General features: G+C 40.5%; 3 protein-coding genes and 1 long non-coding RNA gene across 6 annotated transcripts in view; all 4 read right to left on the bottom strand.

Moving 5' to 3' along the window:
- LOC137280865 (uncharacterized) overlaps positions 1-1,142 on the bottom strand; it is a 72,307-nt gene extending 71,165 nt beyond the window's left edge. For all 3 annotated transcript variants that reach the window (XM_067812062.1, XM_067812061.1, XM_067812060.1), the window contains exon 1: positions 839-1,142. The gene's annotated coding sequence lies outside the window, so the exon portion shown is untranslated. The remainder of the gene's footprint in view (positions 1-838) is intronic.
- Positions 1,143-4,932: 3,790 nt separating this feature from the next.
- On the bottom strand, positions 4,933-7,185 carry LOC137282044 (putative ankyrin repeat protein RF_0381). The gene is made up of 2 exons (XM_067813795.1): positions 7,154-7,185; positions 4,933-6,680 (listed from the first exon to the last, which is right to left on the bottom strand). The coding sequence occupies exon 2, from the start codon at positions 6,637-6,639 to the stop codon at positions 5,344-5,346; it is 1,296 nt and encodes a 431-aa protein (XP_067669896.1). The 5' UTR covers positions 6,640-6,680; positions 7,154-7,185; the 3' UTR covers positions 4,933-5,343.
- A 74-nt stretch (positions 7,186-7,259) lies between these two features.
- LOC137282046 (uncharacterized) lies at positions 7,260-8,966 on the bottom strand. The gene is made up of 3 exons (XR_010956786.1): positions 8,246-8,966; positions 7,836-7,971; positions 7,260-7,518 (listed from the first exon to the last, which is right to left on the bottom strand). It is a non-coding gene; the product is annotated as an uncharacterized lncRNA (long non-coding RNA).
- Positions 8,967-16,074: 7,108 nt separating this feature from the next.
- On the bottom strand, positions 16,075-21,255 carry LOC137282045 (scavenger receptor class F member 1-like). Its single transcript, XM_067813796.1, has 4 exons — positions 21,203-21,255; positions 20,157-21,014; positions 18,155-18,299; positions 16,075-17,777 (listed from the first exon to the last, which is right to left on the bottom strand). Exons 1-4 carry the CDS (start codon positions 21,234-21,236, stop codon positions 17,195-17,197), a joined length of 1,620 nt encoding a protein of 539 aa, XP_067669897.1. The 5' UTR covers positions 21,237-21,255; the 3' UTR covers positions 16,075-17,194.
- Between the last annotated feature and the right edge of the window lie 259 nt (positions 21,256-21,514).

Here is a 21,514-nt window from a genome sequence, read left to right on the forward strand (position 1 = left end):
TTCACTTGTAAACACATCGCGTTTATTGCTAAGGGAGGTAGTTTGTTCCTGGATAGCTTTCACCGTTAAAGCGAGATCGGCCATGACCGACGGATTTGAGTCGCTTTCAATTGTCAAACACTCTCCACTCACATTCTTAGTTGAAAGTAGTGTCTGTACTTTATCAGACTGAGGGGGGTAACGAAGGGGGTAACGAGGCCCTGGGTTCATTTCTATGTCGCCCGACACAATCAGCAGACAAAATGACAACAACACAATTCGCAGTCCAATCCCTATGCCGCCGGTGAGCCGTATATCGGGGGCCACACGCCTGCCTGTCCTGACTCGTGGACAAAATGTAACAATTTTGAGTCTCCAAACTTTAGTAGAGGCACCCATATTTAAGCATAGGATGCACAATACACTTATTACCAATCGTAACCGGTCTTATTGGCTCAATAACTCACTTTAAAGATGTATGGGGCGTTTTTGTCGCTGTTGATGTGAGTGACTTCCACCCTTGACGACAGGTGACATGGAAAACAACAAAAAACATTACGTCATATACCCAGATGACCTAATGGTTATGTTGTACAAATCCAAGACAAGTCGCGAAACTAATCTTAGGTGTTACCCTAGTGATGGGAGATAGACGCTGGTCAGGAATACAAAGTGCGGCTTATCGAAGTCGACGTCTATAGGTCGGAAATACAGGTAAATGTTGTGTTGAGAAGAATACATGACCTGAGTAATCAGACTAACGGCCTCTGTATCAGGTAAATGCATAACAATCTTGCTCCTCTCTCACCACGTTTCCGTCGATTTATCAAAGTGAGCGTTCGACATGTATCCACCTTACCTTGCTATACATGTAACGCTGCTCCCACCCTCCTGTGAGGCTGCACACTACCTGTAGTACAGGGTAGGCCGCTCCAAGTTGTGTGTCGGGACATGCCTTCATGCGGGTCTCGGCGCGAGTGTAATCAGGAAAGACTGTTACTTGCGTAACATCGGAATTGAAAATCTTGTGTCAGTGTAGTCTGCGTGACTCACATTACAACGGCCGAAGGTGCGACAGGTGCGCTCTCTGTTAAATTATTTAGGCCGCCTCTATCGTCATGTGACTGAACATTTAAAACCTCACAACAGGTTAAAAATACACAGTCTCCGTTTAACATGGCGACGTAGGTAACACGTATGAAGTAGGCTGACATCAGAATTTATACTGAAGATATGGGCGTTTTGTGAATAAAGTGTTATTATGCATAGGCAGCTATTAATTCTGTTTCGAGAGAATGAGTTCAGATTGTGTTGTGGCAGGGATATTCTACAACAGGGATGGGTCACTCGCTTGATTGCTTTACCATGTGTACTAATTAACGTGTGCCTCGTCATGCTCCAACGCACACGATGACTTGGCTCGTTTCCAGTGTAACTTCAGTTGTGTTTAACCAGGGAGACTATATAGAGTATGTACGTTGTAGATTATCCCTGGTTTAACAGACCTTCAGCCAGTTTATTGTATCAGTCGGAATTTTACAAGGAATGAATGAATGAATGAATGAATGAATGAATGAATGAATTATAGTAAGAATTAAGAGCAAGGATTATGTGAGTGAAGGAAAGAATAAATGATGCACCGCCTCCTTCCCTCCCAAAACATATTTAAGAACGCAAAAGTATCACGAGAACACGTGTTAACATCAGCTGTCCTTTTAAAAAATCTACTTTGAAACATTTTTGTTTCCATTAATAATTTATTCAGATATCTTATTGCGTGTGGGGAATGGCATTAACAATAACAAAATGTTAACTGACACTGTCACACTGCCCTCAAAAATAAAGTGTAAAGCTCCCACAAAAGCGTTCTAAAACACCTTTCCAGTTTTGTCAAATAATAAGATCAACAAGAAAGAAAGAAGTTATGGAACTATAACCCTCAAGCGTCAATGGCGAATCAGGTCAAATCGGCAACATGTCATATTTTTCACACACCTCAAATACACCCTAACCTTATGATACTATCACTGTTACTTGCAAACACATTTCACCTGATAGTATATTCCCTCATATGAATTGAAGGTGTATGTGAAAGATGTTTTTGAGGAAGTAACTAGGAAAGATCATATTTTTCACACATCTCAAATACACCCTAACAATTTAAGTCATAAAACTCTCAGTGTTGCTTGCAAATACCTTTCAACTAAAGGTATGTTCTCCTTCTAAAAATGAAACGAATGTGTGAAAGACGTTTTTATCGGCACAGTTTAGCCAGTGAGCTATAACATACCGACTTGAAACTTTACTACAGATCTACTGTCCTAATACGGACACTAATACCAATTATTTGACTTGAGCTGAAGTGACAAAATAGTTAACCTATCTTCTACATGTCAGATTTCAGTTGTTATAACACTCAGCGAACTTAATCAGCTGTTGAAAATAAACCGGACTCTATCTCAAATACTACGCTGCCACCATATTGGCTACAGTGGTTACGTAACGACCCGAGACATACGTTCAGCGGCTTTTCGAGGAGTTTCTTCTCCCCTTCTATATAGGCTCCCTGGTTGTGGTGACGATTAGCCAGCAGTATGCAGAATAATGTCGGAATTACCAAGCCACCAAAATCCTACTTAGAACAGATCAACCTATATTCGTGTCAAGAGACGACTAACGGGACCCGGGGGTGAGTATCGCTGACGTGCTTGATGAGTCATCGTGTCCTAGTTGTGTAAACTGTCACTCATGGTGTCAATCACGCGATTGTCTGATCCAGACTCGATTATGCACGTCAATACAGTGGGAATTACATCAGACACTGGTCATTTATATCACTGACTGTCGGGTTTGGAAAAAAAAATACATGTCTAAAATACAAGTGGGGACGTGACTGTTTCATCTGGTATTAAACATTTTTAGCAAATGTCATCACTCGTTGACATTTTATAGGAGAGAAAATGATCGACAGATGCAGACTGAGTTATTCTTTAAAGGGGAAGTGTACACGAAATAATTCCAGTTCCATATGAAACCAAATGGAATTTTGTCGATAGCTAACATCAATGATTGAAAACATACACTCATTTCTTACAATGAAATTATTACCCTCGATATAAGTGCTGAAATGTTATGTCATTATGAGACTTTTGTCGAGAAAACCAGGCCAGAGTTACCCCCCTTTGATTATGATTTTGTATATCAGTGCAACAAAAGTGTGTAAAAATACGCAAGAAGTATTAGAACTGAAAATGTGAGCAGCAGTAAGATTGATCAGGTGTATATTCAATCATAAAACTTGTCTTCCAGTGAATATCCTGAAACACGTGATCATGTTTATACAATTCGAAGACGAAGGGATCTCTCAGTGTATGAGAAAATATACGGTATAAAATATAAGTGTGGCTTTATCTACATTTCAAACATGTGTTGTTGTTTTTTTCCAAGAATGGCATTTGTTTTCACATCCGGTATATATGGCCCGTTATTGGTTGCAGACACCATTTGTCATTCTATTTTAACCTACGTGAGGAGATCAGACATTAGTGAAAGAAAGCTGATAGCGAATTTTATTATCCAAAACTGTGATCCACAGGAGATATCGCTTGTGTTAGATCAAACGATATTTCCTAGGAAATATCTTTTCCGCAACATTATCAGTGATTCTCGATTCATGGACTATGTTTCATAATGGGAATTCTATTAAACAACAACAAGAATACCGGCGTTCACAATGAAACAGATTATCTTATCCCCACAACCCAACTACATTTGTACTTCTTCAGTATCTTATGTGATATACCTGCATTAAAAAAGGATGTGTTTCTTGCATATAGATATATCTGTTTGATCATAAAATTTGTCAATTCAACTAAAAAACCCAAAACACTTACACTGGTTCAAAATTACTAACACTTATCACGATTCGTTTATTTGGGCTTCAAGAGAACCAACTTACAATACAGTCAAATCTCGTTACTCCGACCATTTATCCGATAATCGACTTTATCGGACGCCTTTGTTGGTAACGTATTGAATAAACGTAACTTAGTCTCATTTATTTAGTCCGACATCCTCGTTAACCTGATATGTCGGAATAACTTTCGCAATATCGACTTTCATACCGTTAGTACTTTCCTAATGTCGCCATTGTTCTACGCAAATTGCAGGCCCTGCAGTATTTATTACTTCACAGATCACATAGCACACTTGTATGTATGTATGTATGTATGTATGTATGTATGTATGTATGTATGTATGTATGTATGTATGTATGTATGTAGGTAGGTAGGTAGGTAGGTAGGTAGGTAGGTAGGTAGGTGTGTGTGTGTGTGTGTGTGTGTGTGTGTGTGTGTGTGTGTGTGTGTGTGTGTGTGTGTGTATGTATGTATGTATGTATGTATGTCTGTATGTATGTATGTATGTATGTATGTATGTATGTATGTATGTATGTATGTATGTATGTATGTATGTATGTATGTATGTATGTATGTATGTATGTGTAGGTATGTATGTATGTATGTATGTATGTATGTATGTATGTATGTATGTATGTATGTAGGTATGTATGTATGTATGTATGTATGTATGTATGTATGTATGTATGTATGTATGTATGTAGGTATGTATGTATGTATGTATGTATGTATGTATGTATGTATGTAGGTAGGTAGGTAGGTATGTATGTATGTATGTATGTATGTATGTATGTATGTATGTATGTATGTATGTAGGTATGTATGTAGGTAGGTAGGTAGGTAGGTAGGTAGGTAGGTAGGTAGGTAGGTATGTTGGTTGGAGGGGGTAGTTTCTCTTGAGATCACTTTATGTCCAGGTGCCTATAGCAGATTATAAAACTGTTTGTGGATCCTGAAATTTTAAACGTTTTGGAACATACTGACTGGATGTTGTAGAATTATGGCATCAATTCATATTTCCACATCAAATCCATGCAACTTTTAACAGGCTTTATTGAAATAGATAAACGCACATCAGTTTTCCTCTTAAACACATACATTGTGAGACATTATTGTATCATCATAGTGTATAATCTAGACCACACAGAACACATTGCTTACATAGTCATTTTCAAGTACTCATATATGTCTGACTGATGGATTGGTGCTTTCTGTAAGTTAGACGTAGCTAATGTTCCTTGTATCGACGCTCTTATGCTGTGAGGTAACAACTTGAAGCGTCAACATGTGTCTAAAGTAAATCTGCAGACTGCAGACACGATATTGTGACATGAAACTGACCACACAGATAACGAGAATGTATCGCACATACTGTAGCTGGAATATATTGCAAGATCATTGGTATGAAGCACGTAACTGGGACTGTCCGTCCGACTGTGCATCTGTGTTAAAGTACATCACTGTCAGGAACACCAATAATGTTTTGAATATGTTCCACCACTGGTAGGTGTCCACCCATACAAGCCAGATGATGGACGCCAAACCCTCTTCCGTCAACTAGTGTCAGGTCTGCTCCTCTGTTAACGAGTAGGTCAAACACGTCCTTGTGTCCACATGCGGCTGCCATCATTGCCGGTGTGCTCTGAGACTGTCCTCTACTATTAACGTCAACAGGTTCCTTTGACAAGATACGTTCAACAATGTATTTGCTTCCTCCGATACAGGCCATGTGAAGGACAGTGTTTCCATCTTTATCTTTCTGGGACATGTCACACCCGTTGTTCACAAGTAAATCAAATATGTCTCTTTGTCCATTCTTTGCTGCAAACATTACAGGTGTCATTCGGTTTTGTCCACAACTGTCGATATTAATAAGATGCCCTGTCACAATATGCTTTACTATGTCAACGTGGCACCGAGAACAGCTTGTATGAAGGATATTGTTTCCATCGTGACAGGTTTTGTGTATGTCACACTGTTTACTCACTAGCAGCTGAAATACGTCTGTATGGCCAGACTCAACAGCAAGCATCACTGGAGTCTTCCCCATACTGTCCTCTCCATCCACAGAAACAATGCTTTTATTGAGGATGTGTCGAACCATGTCAACATTTCCTTTAACACATGCCATGTGCAGGATATTTTTCCCGTTCTCTTCCACTATTGGCAAGATGCACCCCTTACTTACAAGCAGTTCAAAGACTTGTACATGACCAAAGTTGATTGCAAACATCAGTGGAGTCTTTCCGTTAAGTCCCCTGCTGTTAATATCAACATTGACGTTGGAGAGGATATGCTTCACAATCTCCACATTTCCTCCGATACAGGCGATGTGAAGGATGTTGTTTCCATCTGAGTCAACAGTTGTAAGATCACTTCCGTTCTTCACAAGTAAGTCAAACACTTTCCTATGTCCAAACCTTGCTGCCGCCATCACTGCTGTCCTCTCACAGTGTCCTGTGGTGTTTACGCCAACTACTTTCTTTGACAAAACATATCTCACTACCTTCAAATGTCCTTTGATGGAAACCACGTGAAGCACGGTGTAACCGTCATCATCTGTCAGTGACAGGTCACCACCTCGTTTCACAAGGAGGTCAACTAGTTTTCGGCGTCCACCCTCAGCAGCTATCATGACTGGTGTCCAGCCATACTCTCCTCTGCTGTTTGTGTCCACCAGTTCGTGAGATAAAATTTGTCTGACTTGAGCAAGGGTCCCCCTTCTGCAGGCACTATGCAGCATGGTGTCCTTTCTGCGACTGCCATCCAGATTTGCGGCTGAAACTACACGGAATTTATGCAACCTTAGCCGTAATAATACCTCTTTGAGTGATAGGGAAATAATTATTGTAACTGAAACTAACTGCCAGTGCAGCTTTATGTTATACAGACTACGACAGTGTGGACAGTTGCACTCTTTGAAGAATGTACCACAGTGGTACTGACAAAGACACATGTATTGAAATTACATTGGCAATGAAAGGCATTGGAAAACAATGGCGAATTCTTTACAATTGGCGCTAAATATTTGACAGGTGTCATCTTGAGAGTGGTAAAAGTACTCGTGGAGAAACTGGACGACAAACAAGGATAAAAGTATTAAATATTGGAATTAGTTACTTAGAATGTATATTTCACTCCATCTGTTATGTTGTTATGAATTGCATAAATTACATCTTGAACATAGTAATCATCATCCTTTACAATACAGTTGTACGCTGGGTCATATAAGGTGAACTACAGAATAAACTTAATACCCGGAAGTAGTCTCTGGCCAACCTCAGGGTCAGGGTGACTTATAAACAACAATTATAACAACATGACATATGTGTTGTATGGTTTTATGCTGCAGTTCTACAACAGCCATGCATATACACCTGTTATATTCTAGATGTTCTGTTATAATGCTGAATATATCAAAGCACGTGTACAATGAAAGACCTCATAAACGCAGCCTCCTGATGCCACATTGTTATTTAATCAGTAACGGAAATTCTGTTCGGGAAATACGTATAGCCTTAATGACAGATTAAACAAAAAGTAAAACACAATGATATGAGTCACGTTGATGTTGTTATTATAAGGTTACAAGCTATACAGTCACTCACCCTTCTTTTCATGTCTGAAAACAAACATGAAGGCAATTCATGAGAAAAACTCTCATAAAATGAATGTATTATTCATATCAATTTAAGTATAGATAGATAGATAGATAGATAGGTAGATAGATAGATAGATAGATAGATAGATAGTTAGAACCTGTCTTATGATATCCTGAATTAATATAACAATATGTTGTCTTTACTCAAAGAAAACGTGAAAGGTTCCAGGGCATTGTGCCACTACTACTTTTATCTGGAATTTTCCTTGGCGAAACAACGAAATTAAATTTGCTTTTATGAAATATTTCACATTTTAAAAGTGCTAAAACTTACTTACCTTAGACAGATGATTACTGCAATGAAAATGACGACACCCACTGTGACCGCTACTGCCACGGAAATAGCAAGGACTGATTTATCTGATGGAGGTTCTGTGGTAGTAGTCTTCGTAGGCTCATTGCTCTCTGTACCTACTGTGAATATAAGGTATTGTCATTCATTACGGCACCAATGCACACATACCGTGATAAATGTTGACAGCAACAAAAACCTCCTGTGTTATATATAATGACAACAATACGAGCATACCGTGATTCATCTCAACACTAATAATAATACCATGTAGTTAATCATGACACCAGCGAGAATGTATGGAGCTTCATAATGATAATTGATAATGCCACACCGCAAGAAAATCCTTATTTGACGGCAACACTCCTGATATTGAAGCTATTAAATATCCGCTACCTGACGTTGTGTCTTCTTCGGGAGTCACAGTTGTTGTGCCATGAACTGAAGTCAGGAGACGGATGACAGTTAACAAAGGAAGAAGTGAACAATGGTCTGGCTCTTTGTCACCAAGTAAACACAGAACTTCATTTGGGCACACTTCACTGATGTAAACAGATGTGTTTCAAATAGTGCAAAAAGGTCTTAGTTGTCTTGTTGATTTAATACGTTACTATCAGTACACGTGGAATACATTTCAGATGTATCAACACATACACTATCTTCGTTCGCACCTTCAATCGATAACAGAAGCTATGACCACACCCAAAATATGTTGTGCTTACCAGTGTCACAGAAAGGGCCAACATAGTTATCAATACAGCCAAGGGTGCAGTGCCCATTTTGCTGATTACAGACACTTCCCAAGCAGCTAGTGTTGCATGTTTGATTGCAGTAGTTGCCATGCCAGCCTCTGATGCATCCTTCAGGACATATTCCGCTGCTCAAGTCACAGAATCTGTCCAATCTGTTCAGTGGAACAGCGCATTGTGAAGGACAGGACTTGTCACACAGTTCTCCAAATGAACGAATGTTGCATTCGGCATCACTGAAAGCAGTAACTGCTGAACAAAAGGAAAGACGCATAGAATGATTATATCGAAACCCAAATAAAGGTTTTCGTACAAATAAGAACATTTTCATAAAGCGTTTGTCTATTTTGTAACGCTATGCGATAGTTATATTGCATGTTGCATGGAAAGACAAAATTCAATCATCTTACACTCCCCAGATATCATTTTATAGAATGGATACCAAGACTTGTCTTCAAACGGCAACGTCTCGAGTCCACTCAACACACAAGGGTTAATGACAATAATATTGTCCCAAGAAACGGATACATGACCATGTGTATAAATGTTGGGATGTCACAATTGTTTAGAAAATGATTACAGAGCAAAAGGGGAAACACAGAAGAACGTGTGTGGTTGGATTCATGTAAATCGAGAGTTCAGTGTATGAAATAACGTCTGCCCGGCGGCCCGATGCTTGCTAGGTATATGGCTGGATTCATGTAAATCGAGAGTCCAGTATATGAAATACCATCTGCCCGGCGGCCTGCTGCTTGCTAGGTATATGGCTGGATTCATGTAAATCGAGAGTCCAGTGTATGAAATAACGTTTGCCCGGTGGCCCGCTGCTTGCTAGGTACATGGCTGGATTCATGTAAATCGAGAGTCCAGTGTATGAAATGACGTCTGCCCGGCGGCACGTTGCTTGCTAGGTATATGGCTGGATTCATGTAAATCGAGAGTCCAGTGTATGAAATAACTGTGGCCCGCTGCTTGCTAGGTATATGGCTGGATTCATGTAAATCGAGAGTCCAGTGTATGAAATAACGTCTGCCCGCTGCTTGCTAGTTATATGGCTGGATTCATGTAAATCGAGAGTCCAGTGTATGAAATAACTGTGGCCCGCTGCTTGCTAGGTATATGGCTGGATTCATGTAAATCGAGAGTCCAGTGTATGAAATAACTGTGGCCCGCTGCTTGCTAGGTATATGGCTGGATTCATGTAAATCGAGAGTCCAGTGTATGAAATAACGTCTGCCCGCTGCTTGCTAGTTATATGGCTGGATTCATGTAAATCGAGAGTCCAGTATATGAAATGACGTCCGCCTGGCGGCCTGCTGCTTGCTAGGTATATGGCTGGATTCATGTAAATCGAGAGTCCAGTGTATGAAATAACGTCTGCCCGGCGGCCCGATGCTTGATAGGTATATGGCTGGATTCATGTAAATCGAGAGTCCAGTATATGAAATAACATCTGCCCGGCGGCCTGCTGCTTGCTAGGTACATGGCTGGATTCATGTAAATCGAGAGTCCAGTGTATGAAATAACGTCTGCCCGGTGGCCCGCTGCTTGCTAGGTACATGGCTGGATTCATGTAAATCGAGAGTCCAGTGTATGAAATGACGTCTGCCCGTCGGCACGTTGCTTGCTAGGTATATGGCTGGATTCATGTAAATCGAGAGTCCAGTGTATGAAATAACTGTGGCCCGCTGCTTGCTAGGTATATGGCTGGATTCATGTAAATCGAGAGTCCAGTGTATGAAATAACGTCTGCCCGCTGCTTGCTAGTTATATGGCTGGATTCATGTAAATCGAGAGTCCAGTGTATGAAATAACGTCTGCCCGGCGGCACGTTGCTTGCTAGGTATATGGCTGGATTCATGTAAATCGAGAGTCCAGTGTATGAAATAACTGTGGCCCGCTGCTTGCTAGGTATATGGCTGGATTCATGTAAATCGAGAGTCCAGTGTATGAAATAACGTCTGCCCGCTGCTTGCTAGTTATATGGCTGGATTCATGTAAATCGAGAGTCCAGTATATGAAATGACGTCCGCCTGGCGGCCTGCTGCTTGCTAGGTATATGGCTGGATTCATGTAAATCGAGAGTCCAGTATATGAAATAACATCTGCCCGGTGGCCTGCTGCTTGCTAGGTACATGGCTGGATTCATGTAAATCGAGAGTCCAGTATATGAAATAACATCTGCCCGGCGGCCTGCTGCTTGCTAGGTACATGGCTGGATTCATGTAAATCGAGAGTCCAGTATATGAAATAACATCTGCCCGGCGGCCTGCTGCTTGCTAGGTATATGGCTGGATTCATGTAAATCGAGAGTCCAGTATATGAAATAACATCTGCCCGGCGGCCTGCTGCTTGCTAGGTACATGGCTGGATTCATGTAAATCGAGAGTCCAGTATATGAAATAACATCTGCCCGGCGGCCTGCTGCTTGCTAGGTATATGACTGGATTCATGTTAATCGAGAGTCCAGTATATGAAATAACATCTGCCCGGCGGCCTGCTGCTTGCTAGGTATATGGCTGTATCACAATCATATGTTATAGCCCGCCCCATGGGCAAATGCATTTTCAATTTGTTTACATTTGTCGATCTAGTTGACTACAGAAAATATTTCAAGCATAGTTTACAAATGTGATAACTGAACGATGTCTGTACCGATCATGATCAATTAAACCATACCTTCCACAGAGCAGCCTACCCATTTATCTACCACTAAATGTGATTGGTCTAGGGAATTCGAATCCATTCTTTTCTGCTTTTCTGATTCAGATGGCATTGACAGTAAACGAATCAACAGTGACCCACAAGTTATGATTTTATTAAATCTGCTTCTGCACATGTTTATGTTTACCTCACTACAAGTAAGTCATTAATTAATCACATTATTTCAACACCTTATATCAGCTTCCCATTTTAAATACAAGAATGGTCACACGTCAAAAGGGCCAGCAACGTTTTCCAGTTATAAGTATCTTAGGAGTTAGTATTTTACTGGAACACGTCACAATTTAATTCTGGACTCACAAAAGTCCAGAAACTCTCTGCACTGTGGCCATTCTCTCACAAGAGATTTGGCAAAAATAAACATGCAGCTGTTATGAATATGTGCTAAGGATGAAGAAATGAAAAAGTGTTTTTTCGAAAACTGAAAATTTAAACTCCCTCGTCCATGGGCGTACCCATGGGCGAACAGTGACCCATGGGCAGGACATGGGCGAGAGTGTTTAATTTCGTCCAGAATGAATGTTTTGGAGGTTGTACATGACTGAAAAAATGTTAATAAGTATCATGACACAAATTTCAGCTCGGTGTGACTTGACTCCGCTAACTGACAGCGATTTAAAAACAATCTCGCCCATGGACGAGAATATTCACTTTCACTGAAAATACATGTTTTTTTCCATGTTTTGCAGTTTTTAAATAAATGAAAGTATATTTATTAGTGCCGTGACACGAACATCTGCTTTGTTTGACTTAATTCTGCTAATTTAGAGCGATTTAAAAATATCATTTGGCCCATGGGTGAGAATATTCACTTTTACTCAAATTACATCTTTTTGCATGCTTTGGTGCTTTGTGTTTCTTTTGTGAGAGGTTTTGCAAGGTCATTAGCTCACGACTGATGGTGCGTGACGTCCTCGACAGAAAGTGACAGTATTTTGAGTTCTTTACTTAATTACCCAGTTGGGGATCCTTAATTACTTATTTGTTCTTAAGGAGCACAGACCATGTATTCTATATTAAAGTGGTAATTGGCAAATGTCAGTAGGACTGACAAGACATATTTCAATACAGTTTAAAGATCTCACAACGCTGTTTATTAATGTGTCCCAGCATAGTCTTTATGTCACTGGAGTAAGGACTTTCACAAATAACTTCAACTTCATAGCTCTACCTATGAAGATCTGGAGTAGAACAGGGCTTCAGCAACCAATGCTTGCCATCAAAGGTGACTGTGCTTGTCGTAAGAGGCAACTAACGGGATCGGGAGGTCAGGCTTGCTGACTTGATTGACACATGTCATCGGTTCCCGATGGTGCAGGTCGATGGTCATGCTGTTGATCACTGGATTGTCTGTTCCAAACTTGATTATGTGCAAACCGCAGTCATATTGCTGGGATACTGCTGAGCGTGACATAGAACTAAACTCACTAAATTAAACTGAAATTATTTGTCATCATAATTTCATCTAAATTTTAACCATATGCTTCCAAAAAGAAAACAAGCAAATGAAAATATTTTCATCCACGAGCGAGGTTAGTCGAATTAAGACCGGAGTGATACTTATAAACACACTTTCATTCATTTACAACCACCAAAACAATAAAAAAAAACCTATGTATTTGGAGCGGAAGTGCAGATTCTTGTAGTTAGCGGAATTAAGTCAAAATGACTTGAATTTTGTGCTATGATACCTATAAATATATCCTCATTCATTTACAACCTCCAAACCACGGGAAAATATGTATTTTGAGTAAAAAGTAATTATTCTCGCATATTTTTAAACACCCCCTGAATTCGGAAAATTAAATCAAAATCAGTTGCATTTTGTGTCCTGATACTCATAAAGCATTCATTTATTCATTCATTTACATCCTTCAAAACATGGGAAAAGATGTATTTGGAGTAAAAGGAAATATTCTCGCCCATGGGCCAAATGTTTTTCGCCCATAAGTGATATTGTTTTAAATCGCTCTAAATTAGCAGAATCAAGTCAAAATGAGTTGGATGTCATGTCATGACACTCATAAATATGTTTGCATTCATTTACAAAGTGCAAAACATGAAAAAATATATTTTGAAAAAAAGTAAATATTCTCGCCCATGGGCCAAAATGTTTTTCGCCCATGGGCGAGATTTTTTAAAATCGCTCTAAATTAACGGAATTAAGGTCAAAGTCAGTTGATATTTGCATTATGATACTACTTTCGTCCATTTACAACCTCCAAAAGATGAAAAAATGTAATTTGAATAAAAGTGAATATTTTCGCTCGTGGGTGAGATGGTTTTAAAAAATCGCTCTAAATTAGCAGGGTTACGTCAAAATAAGCTGATTTTCGTGTCACTACACCAATAAATATACTTCCATTTATTTAAAACTGCAAAACATGAAAAAAAACATGTATTTTCAGTGAAAGTAATTATTCTCGTCCATGGGCAATATGTTTTTCACCCATGGGCGAGATTTTTTAAAATCGCTGTCAGCGGAGTCAAGTCACACCGAGCTGAAATTTGTGTCATGATACATATTTTCATTCATTTACAACCTCCAAAACATTTATTCTGGACGAAATTAAACATTCTCGCCCATGGGCCTGTCCATGGGTCACTGTTCGCCCATGGGTACGCCCATGGGCGAGCGAGATTATATTTTGAGTTTTCGAAAGAAACGTTTTACATTTTTTCATCCTTAGCTATGGAATACTGTAAGGGACATTCTCGCGATCTCGCATTCTCGCACTTTTGACATTTTAAGCTTGTTTCCAAAGGTCGAGATCGCGAGAATGTCCTTTACAGTATTCCATACTTTGCTCATATTCATAACAGCTGCATGTTTATTTTTGCCAAATCTGTTGTGAGAGAGTGGCCACAGTGCAGAGAGTTTCTGGACTTTTGTGAGTCCAGAATTAAATTGTGACGTGTTCTGGGTATTTTATGAGTTAGTATTTTACTCGGTATTTTAGGAGTTTCATACACTGATAGAGAACTACTGTCATGGTCATGACATAGCTACTCACAGGATAATATGATGACAATGACGACAAGGAACATGGCGACCTTGTACACTGTAACAGAGGAAATGGTAAACAGGTAAGAATACAATGTGTCCTGCAGAGTACTGTAGGACATTGGGAAGTGGTAACGAGGAAGCAAACTTATCTGCTGTGCAATAGTGAAGATTGTTGGCAGATTGTTTCCTTACCTGCATTTACCTCTTCAGTGTGATTTGTCTTCTATGGTCATGTTTACTAACATGCAAGTATATGTTCAATTCTGGAAACTCTGAGACATTGATGACCCTGTTTGAGGTAGAGGTGGAGTGGAATATAACATAATGTCACCTGTTTAAAGGCCATGAAACATATTTTTACACAGCCTTCCACATGCCAGAACTGAGATACATAAGCAACCACGTTTAGGAGACATAGCGTATGGGTCTGAGATGTTAACAGTAGATACCCCACTACTTGCCACAGGGGTTGCCTAAATTTGGAGAGACACAGCAGTGATGGAGCTAGTTGTAGGGGGTAATAAGGCGGATTTACCGATGTGACTGATCCAAGCTGTCGTACAGGCCTCCACAGATGTATAGAGACTTGCTTAGCGTGTAGTAAGGGTTATTTGTTGTAACAAATACACTGGTGGAAAGGTTCATCACTGATCAGTTCCTATTAGTACAAATTGTAACAGACAATATATTGATGATCACAGAACATGAATCCCTGTTTGTTAGTTGACAGAAACAGTGGAGTAGAACACTGTGGATGCTCTGAGTAAGTGAGTGAGTGACTTAATATTTATTGTCATATCGGCAATATTGCAGCCATATCCTGACGGGAACGGTAAAAAAAACATCAATACATGTATATCAAGAAACCTTAAACTTGCTAGGAACTAAAACCCTGTTGACAGTGAATAGGTAAACCACTAGTATATCACAGATAACAGTTTAACTATGGAGGACAATACAATATAAAAAAGGGTTATAGATTGCCAACAAGGTAGATCACCATGCCAGTGACCATAGTGACAATACAGTACATTTGCTTCCTGCATGGCTCCTAGTTGGATTTACACCATCCCTTAAGCTGTTAGCAATTTTGACATGTCTAGCCGTTCATTAAAACGCACCTGTACTAAGATTAAAAACATGAAAAGTTTTAATTTACTTCGAATGTTTTGGGACTTACGTCGCTCTCGGGAGGACAATAATTTTATCGTATTTTAAGCCCCCTCGAGTATACGACCACTAACAATCTTAGTTACTACGTTAAACTTCCATTCATAAAATATTTATCTATTTACAGCTCAGATAACAAATCTAACCTCTATAAAAATGCAATAATTAAATGAGAGTTCTCATTAATAAGAATATCCTTTAAAGATCGTGATTTAAAATCTTTTCCCCTTGTGATGGAATATTCAACACAGTCAATCAAAATATGCTTCGCTGTGATTCGTTTAAAACAAGGGATGCAGAACGAAGGATCTTTACCTTTCAGTAAATATTGATGAGAAAATCTTGTGTGGCCAATGCATCGTCCTATGATGACCTCCTCAAACCTGGACTGACAACCCAAGTAGGTGTAACCAAAATAGGGTTTTATTTCGTGTAATTTATTGATGCCTACTTGAATGTGTGGATGGTCTGACGTCAGTCATGTGAACTCTCAAAGGAGGGTATTTATTGTACATCAGTAGAGTGATGTGGCGACTGTGGATTTGCAAACACGAGAGAAAATCGGGACAGGTGACTTTCTTACGCTGAGTGACACTGAATTTATTTGCAAAATGCCTCACAAACCAAGCGTAAGATGAGAACACGTGAGTGAGTGAGAATGTATCGTCACGTCGGCAATATTGCGGCCACTTCGTGACGAGAACAATTTAATTCGAACCATTCAATTGAAAATGTAAAAAAAACCCGTGCCGTCGAAGACAGTAAAAAAGCTTGACTATATGAACATAAATCTAGCACTGAAGATGGGAACAAAATGACGATGAAGAATTGCGAAGATGGGAATTAAAGAAAGAAATATATTCATAATACAAAACCATGGAAAAACTGTCATGGAAGTTATAGAGGTGTCCCGAATCATTACATACAGTGGGTGAGTGAGTGAGTTTTACGACGCACTCAGCAATATTCTAGCTATATGGTGGCATTACATACAACTATAAGCATAAAAAAATCTGACATCGCAAGACTCATTCTCTAGAACCTATTTTGGAAACAGATACAACAAGTTAAGACACGTATCAGCAATATAAAAACACATGACAACCTATGCTAAACATGTCGGTAGAAGATTCTCTCAAATAGGATCACATGCACAAGGGCTGCCCTGATACTTCCTCGTCAGGCGGGAAAGGCTGACATGTGTAATATGAACAATACGCCACTCAGTAACAGTATGTGGACTTACCGAGCACTAGAGCACTTCACAAATTACACACGTTTCAGTTTGTACTCATGGTCTGCCGGTCAGACTAGATGAATATGTATTAGGAAACATTTCACCTCCGTTTCCCAACACGGCTTGCCCTGGTGGACAAGGACGGGTATTGTTGACAGTCACGGAAGAAAGCGTCTTGTATCCATACAACTGTGCACCTTGGATTTCGTTGTTGCATTGAAACTCTATTTTTAGCAATGATTCATGCTTTGAATATGTTGACTTCAGTAAGGCACAGCTGAACTACACACTCGGCCCTCATAATACAGTATGTGGATAGGGCAATTCACATAGATGTTTTTAAAATATATATATATCACTATTTTGATCGAAATGAAAGTAAAACCCATATATTCCAATCGTGCATTGTACTTTCAGAACACATATTAACTAGTTTCAACAGGTTAAGCTGGTTTCAACTAAACCTGTTGGTCACTTTCGCTTTCAGTTGGCGAGATGTAGTTTACTTGATCGTCAACAGGGACGCTCGTCAGGTGCGTGTATGTGTGCGGGTCTCTGGTGGAACTGCCACATGCTACACCAGCTCCGTCATCTGCGTCAGCTGCTGGTTGTAGGACGTCAGCCAAGACAACCATGTTTCCTATGCCTACCTCAGGGTCTGCTCGTCTCAGAGGTGGAGTCACACACTCCGGTCTGTCCATACCCCCTCCACGGTCTGCCGGTCTCAGAGGTGGAGCCACACACTCCAGTCTGTCCATGGCTACCTCAGGGTCTGTCGATCTCAGAGGTGGATCCACACAGTGCGGTCTGTTCATACCTCCTCCATGGTCTGCCGGTCTCAGATGTGGAGCCACACACTCCAGTCTGTCCATACCTCCTCCAGGGTCTGCTGATCGACGAGGTGGAGTCACAGGCTCATCTGTGTCCATGTCCTCCTCCCTGATCTCATAGTATCGGTGCAATTGCTGGTAGTCCATGACAGGAGCGTCAGGTTCCAAGGGCGATATTGTAGCAAGGTGTATGCTTTCTGTTTGACTTTCTCTGTTAAAGAAATTATGGAGTCTAGACAATTAAATGGCATACATGTAAACAGCGTTTGTCCAGAGACATATTACGACATCAGAAATCAGTATTACAAATATAAATGCACGAATACGTTTTCCCAGACTTCCATAATCATTAATTAGTGCTACACGGAAGTAACTCATGTGATATGCCCCATGCCGAGTTCGTTTCATTGATGAATCATAGCCGTGGTTGAAATGGTGTGTGCTCACTACGCTATGATATGTGCTCCATGGTTACAGTGGGAGAAGTTCAAGTCGTGAATCTTGTCAACTTGTTTTTGTTTTCAGAACTAACAAAAAAATGAAAGGTTATGACGGTCTGAGTTTCTTCAATTCGTCCTGCCTTCTCACCTTCGTGCTGACATCCCCCTACGGTAACAGAAGTAATACACGCAGACTGAGACCATGACGATCTGTACAATCAGGAGAGAGATGATAAGGTACACCAAATATCCTGATGACTTGATTTCTGGTTTGTTGCTGTTGATTCCATCGTCTGTGAAAGAGAACACGCTCAGGATTTTGACAATGGACATATCATTAACAAACGTAATTCTGGGAACTGTTTCTTCATCTAGTTTATGGTGTGAGAATGGGTTACGGATATCCTGTTTGAATACTTCTAACAAAATGTACACATGAGCATCAATTAAGCACCACCCATTTTCATTCTACAAGAATAACACAACACACTGGTCATTCATGATATGGAAACTAAACATATGCTTCCAATTTCGTTAACTGATCCAGCTAAAGTGTCAATCCATCAACTACCAACAGTGCTGCTATTTATGGCTGTAATTTATTGACGATCCAGAACTATGCTCACACAGACAACGTCTGTAGTCCAACGTACACAAATTTTTCAAAGAACGTTCACTGTTCAATCCTAAGCCAACAGTAATGGTGACATCAGTATTTGGCGTACCCTCCCCTCGCACGGATAACGGCTGCGACCCTTCTCCTCATGCTGGAAATCAAACACCGTATGCACATCACTGGAATCCTCTGCCTTTCCTCGTGAAGAGCCGGGGCTAATTCCTGTTGATTTTGAACAGGCGTATCCCTTATTTGAACTTGGCGCCCCAGATGGTCCCATAAATGGGTTGAGATCAGGGCTTCTCGCATGCCAAGGTAATCTGTCATCTGCGTTGTTCTGCAAGTTTGCGATAACAGCTCTGGAACGATGGGACTTATCATTATCGTCCATAAATACTAGCTGACTGGCTAGGAGTGGTTATTCAAATAACATCAGCTGCCAGTGCTTCCTGTTGGTATCTCTGACCATTGAGTGTCCTTTGAATGGTGGTAAGATTCAGCTTACAGTCATAGGAGATATACCCATACACCATTACAGAGCCACCTCCAAAGGGTTCAGCTGCATGGATCATCCACTGTTGATAAGCCTCATTATTCCTTCTTCAAACTCGCCAACGACCATCAATCAGTAACACGAAGAAGAAAACGGCTTTCATCGGACCAGTGGATCCTGCGTCATGTCCGTTATGGTTTTGTCGCTTATTAAATCACGCCAAACGTTGAGCCTTGTGTCTATCAGTGAGAAAGGGACGTCTGATTGGACGACGTGTGTCCAGCGAACCTGAGCCTCCTTCTGATGGTGCTGGTTGAGAGACGAACACCCACTCTCCATTGTTCTCTGAGATCTTTGGCAATGGCCATGGGCCTGCGTCTCACTAGGAGAACGAGGGTACGGTCATTACGGGAAGAGCTCTTCCTCGGCCTTCCTGATAGTGGACGATCCTTGACGTAACCAGTGCATGTTTCCTTACAAGGCGACCAATGACAATGTGATTGATTTTCAATCTAGGCCCAATGCTGCGACAGGACAAACCAGCTTCATGCATACAAATAATCTGCCATCTGGTAGTTCCAGAACGCCTACGCCTGGGCACGTAAAAAAAGGTTCAGTTTCAGCACTGTTCACTTATTTATGCGTCGATCAGAAAGCAATGAGAATACTTCATTTCACCTTTTTATACCCCTCCTTTGTCTGTACTTTGACAGAACTTAACCCTGAAAGGCATGCATTTGAGTCTGCACGTGAATTTCATGCTCACTGCATGTACATTTAGATATAACTGGTTGACTTCTCTGTTTGATCCCATTTGGTTAAAAATGAACAATTATTTTGGGTGACGCTTAATTAATGCTCGTATGTATATTATCGTAGCAAGTACACCAAAAACCAATGTCTTGTTTTCTTGTAATGGCCGCAAAAGTACCACCAACGTCTTTTGTGTATTAGATATTCACACCCATCCATGTCTTCAGTCACGCCTTTATCTTTAAGTATTTTCAAGTGAATAAATAATCTGTTTCAAAGCAAACACACCTGTGGTTATCACACCTGTAGTACATGACTCCGAGATGCATGTATCGACGCAGTCTCCAGTCTGATCGCAAACACCATCGGTACAGATGTCGCAGGTATGGCCACACTTATCGCCATAATATCCTGTGATGCATCCATGGACACAAGATCCATTCTGCGAGTCACAAGTACCACCTGCACAAGTGATGGGGCATGATCTGCAGTAAGGTCCAAAGTATCCAGGATTACAACCGTCTAAACATGCACCCGTATTACTGCATCTTGTCCCATGACACTGAGTGCACTGAGACGAACACTCGGCTCCATACCAGCCAGGAGTGCAACCATTGATGCAGATTTTGCTGTGATCGTTGCACTCTTTTCCACAGATGCTCTGATTGAGGCTTGACGGACATTCCTTTACACATTTCGCCTCACATGGACCTAAGCAGTGTTTACACAAGTCCTCACATTTCAGATACGATGGCAGACATTCTTCACACGTCCCTGTTATCCTATTACAAGTCTTACATCTGCTGGAGCAGTTCCTGCAGGACGAGCCGTAGTAAGAGTCAAAGCATCCTGACACACAGGAGGATCCCTGGTAGCAGTATCCCCCTTCACATCGGCCTTGACATCGTCTACAGGTACTTCCGGGTTCTGTACAGGGACGATTACAGTTATCACCTCGAAAGCCCGGTACACAACCCTTCGTGCATCTCCCGATCCCAGTACTTGTTGCTTTACACGTGTGATTTTGGCAGTTCCTGCTGCAGCTGCTGCTACAGTATTTATCAAAATATCCCTGCTCACACTCGGTGAGACATATGCCGTGGTCTGTACAGTCTGAACAGTGCTGGTTATTCTTACACGGTGAAGCTGAAATGACACAATAGTAAAGGTCATGCTGTTAATAACAATGATATGTTGTCATTGTTCTACCCATAGCTGCACCCTCAGCCTCTTTAGATCTGTCTGAAGACTCGCGTATAACAATACGCATTGTGTGAGACTGGGTAATTAAAATCATGCAATCTCTTTATGGAAAGGAAATGATTTAGTTCTACCTTGGGTGGATGTTACTATATGCACCACACACATAATCTGCGTAACGATCTTGATATTCCTGAAAAGATATATACATACATACATAATCCCTCAATGAATGTGTGCAATGCCTACACTTAAAAAATTACAACTACATTCTACTCTCACAGGTGCCTGGAAACATAACCTTGAGTGCAGGAATATATAACTGGCCAATCGAAAACGTTATTTCTGCGTAGGCCTTACATTTAAAGCACAGACAAAAATTTAAAGTTGTTCCGATTTAATTGGAAGGAAAAAATAAGCCAACGAGAAAAAATATGAAAATGTAA

This window comes from Haliotis asinina, chromosome 4, assembly GCF_037392515.1.
Source record: "Haliotis asinina isolate JCU_RB_2024 chromosome 4, JCU_Hal_asi_v2, whole genome shotgun sequence".
Taxonomy (NCBI): domain Eukaryota; kingdom Metazoa; phylum Mollusca; class Gastropoda; order Lepetellida; family Haliotidae; genus Haliotis; species Haliotis asinina.

What these genes read in the sequence shown, in the direction of transcription:
- LOC137282044 (XM_067813795.1), bottom strand. Translation starts at nt 6,639, where the DNA reads ATGCTGCATAGTGCCTGCAGAAGGGGGACCCTTGCTCAAGTCAGACAA.
- LOC137282045 (XM_067813796.1), bottom strand. Translation starts at nt 21,236, where the DNA reads ATGTGTGTGGTGCATATAGTAACATCCACCCAAG. An exon ending in TATAGTAACATCCACCCAAG is followed by an intron (nt 21,015 to 21,202) that starts GTAGAACTAAAT and finishes GTGTCATTTCAG; the next exon opens with CTTCACCGTGTAAGAATAAC. An exon ending in TACAGGTGTGATAACCACAG is followed by an intron (nt 18,300 to 20,156) that starts GTGTGTTTGCTT and finishes TCTCTTTCACAG; the next exon opens with ACGATGGAATCAACAGCAAC.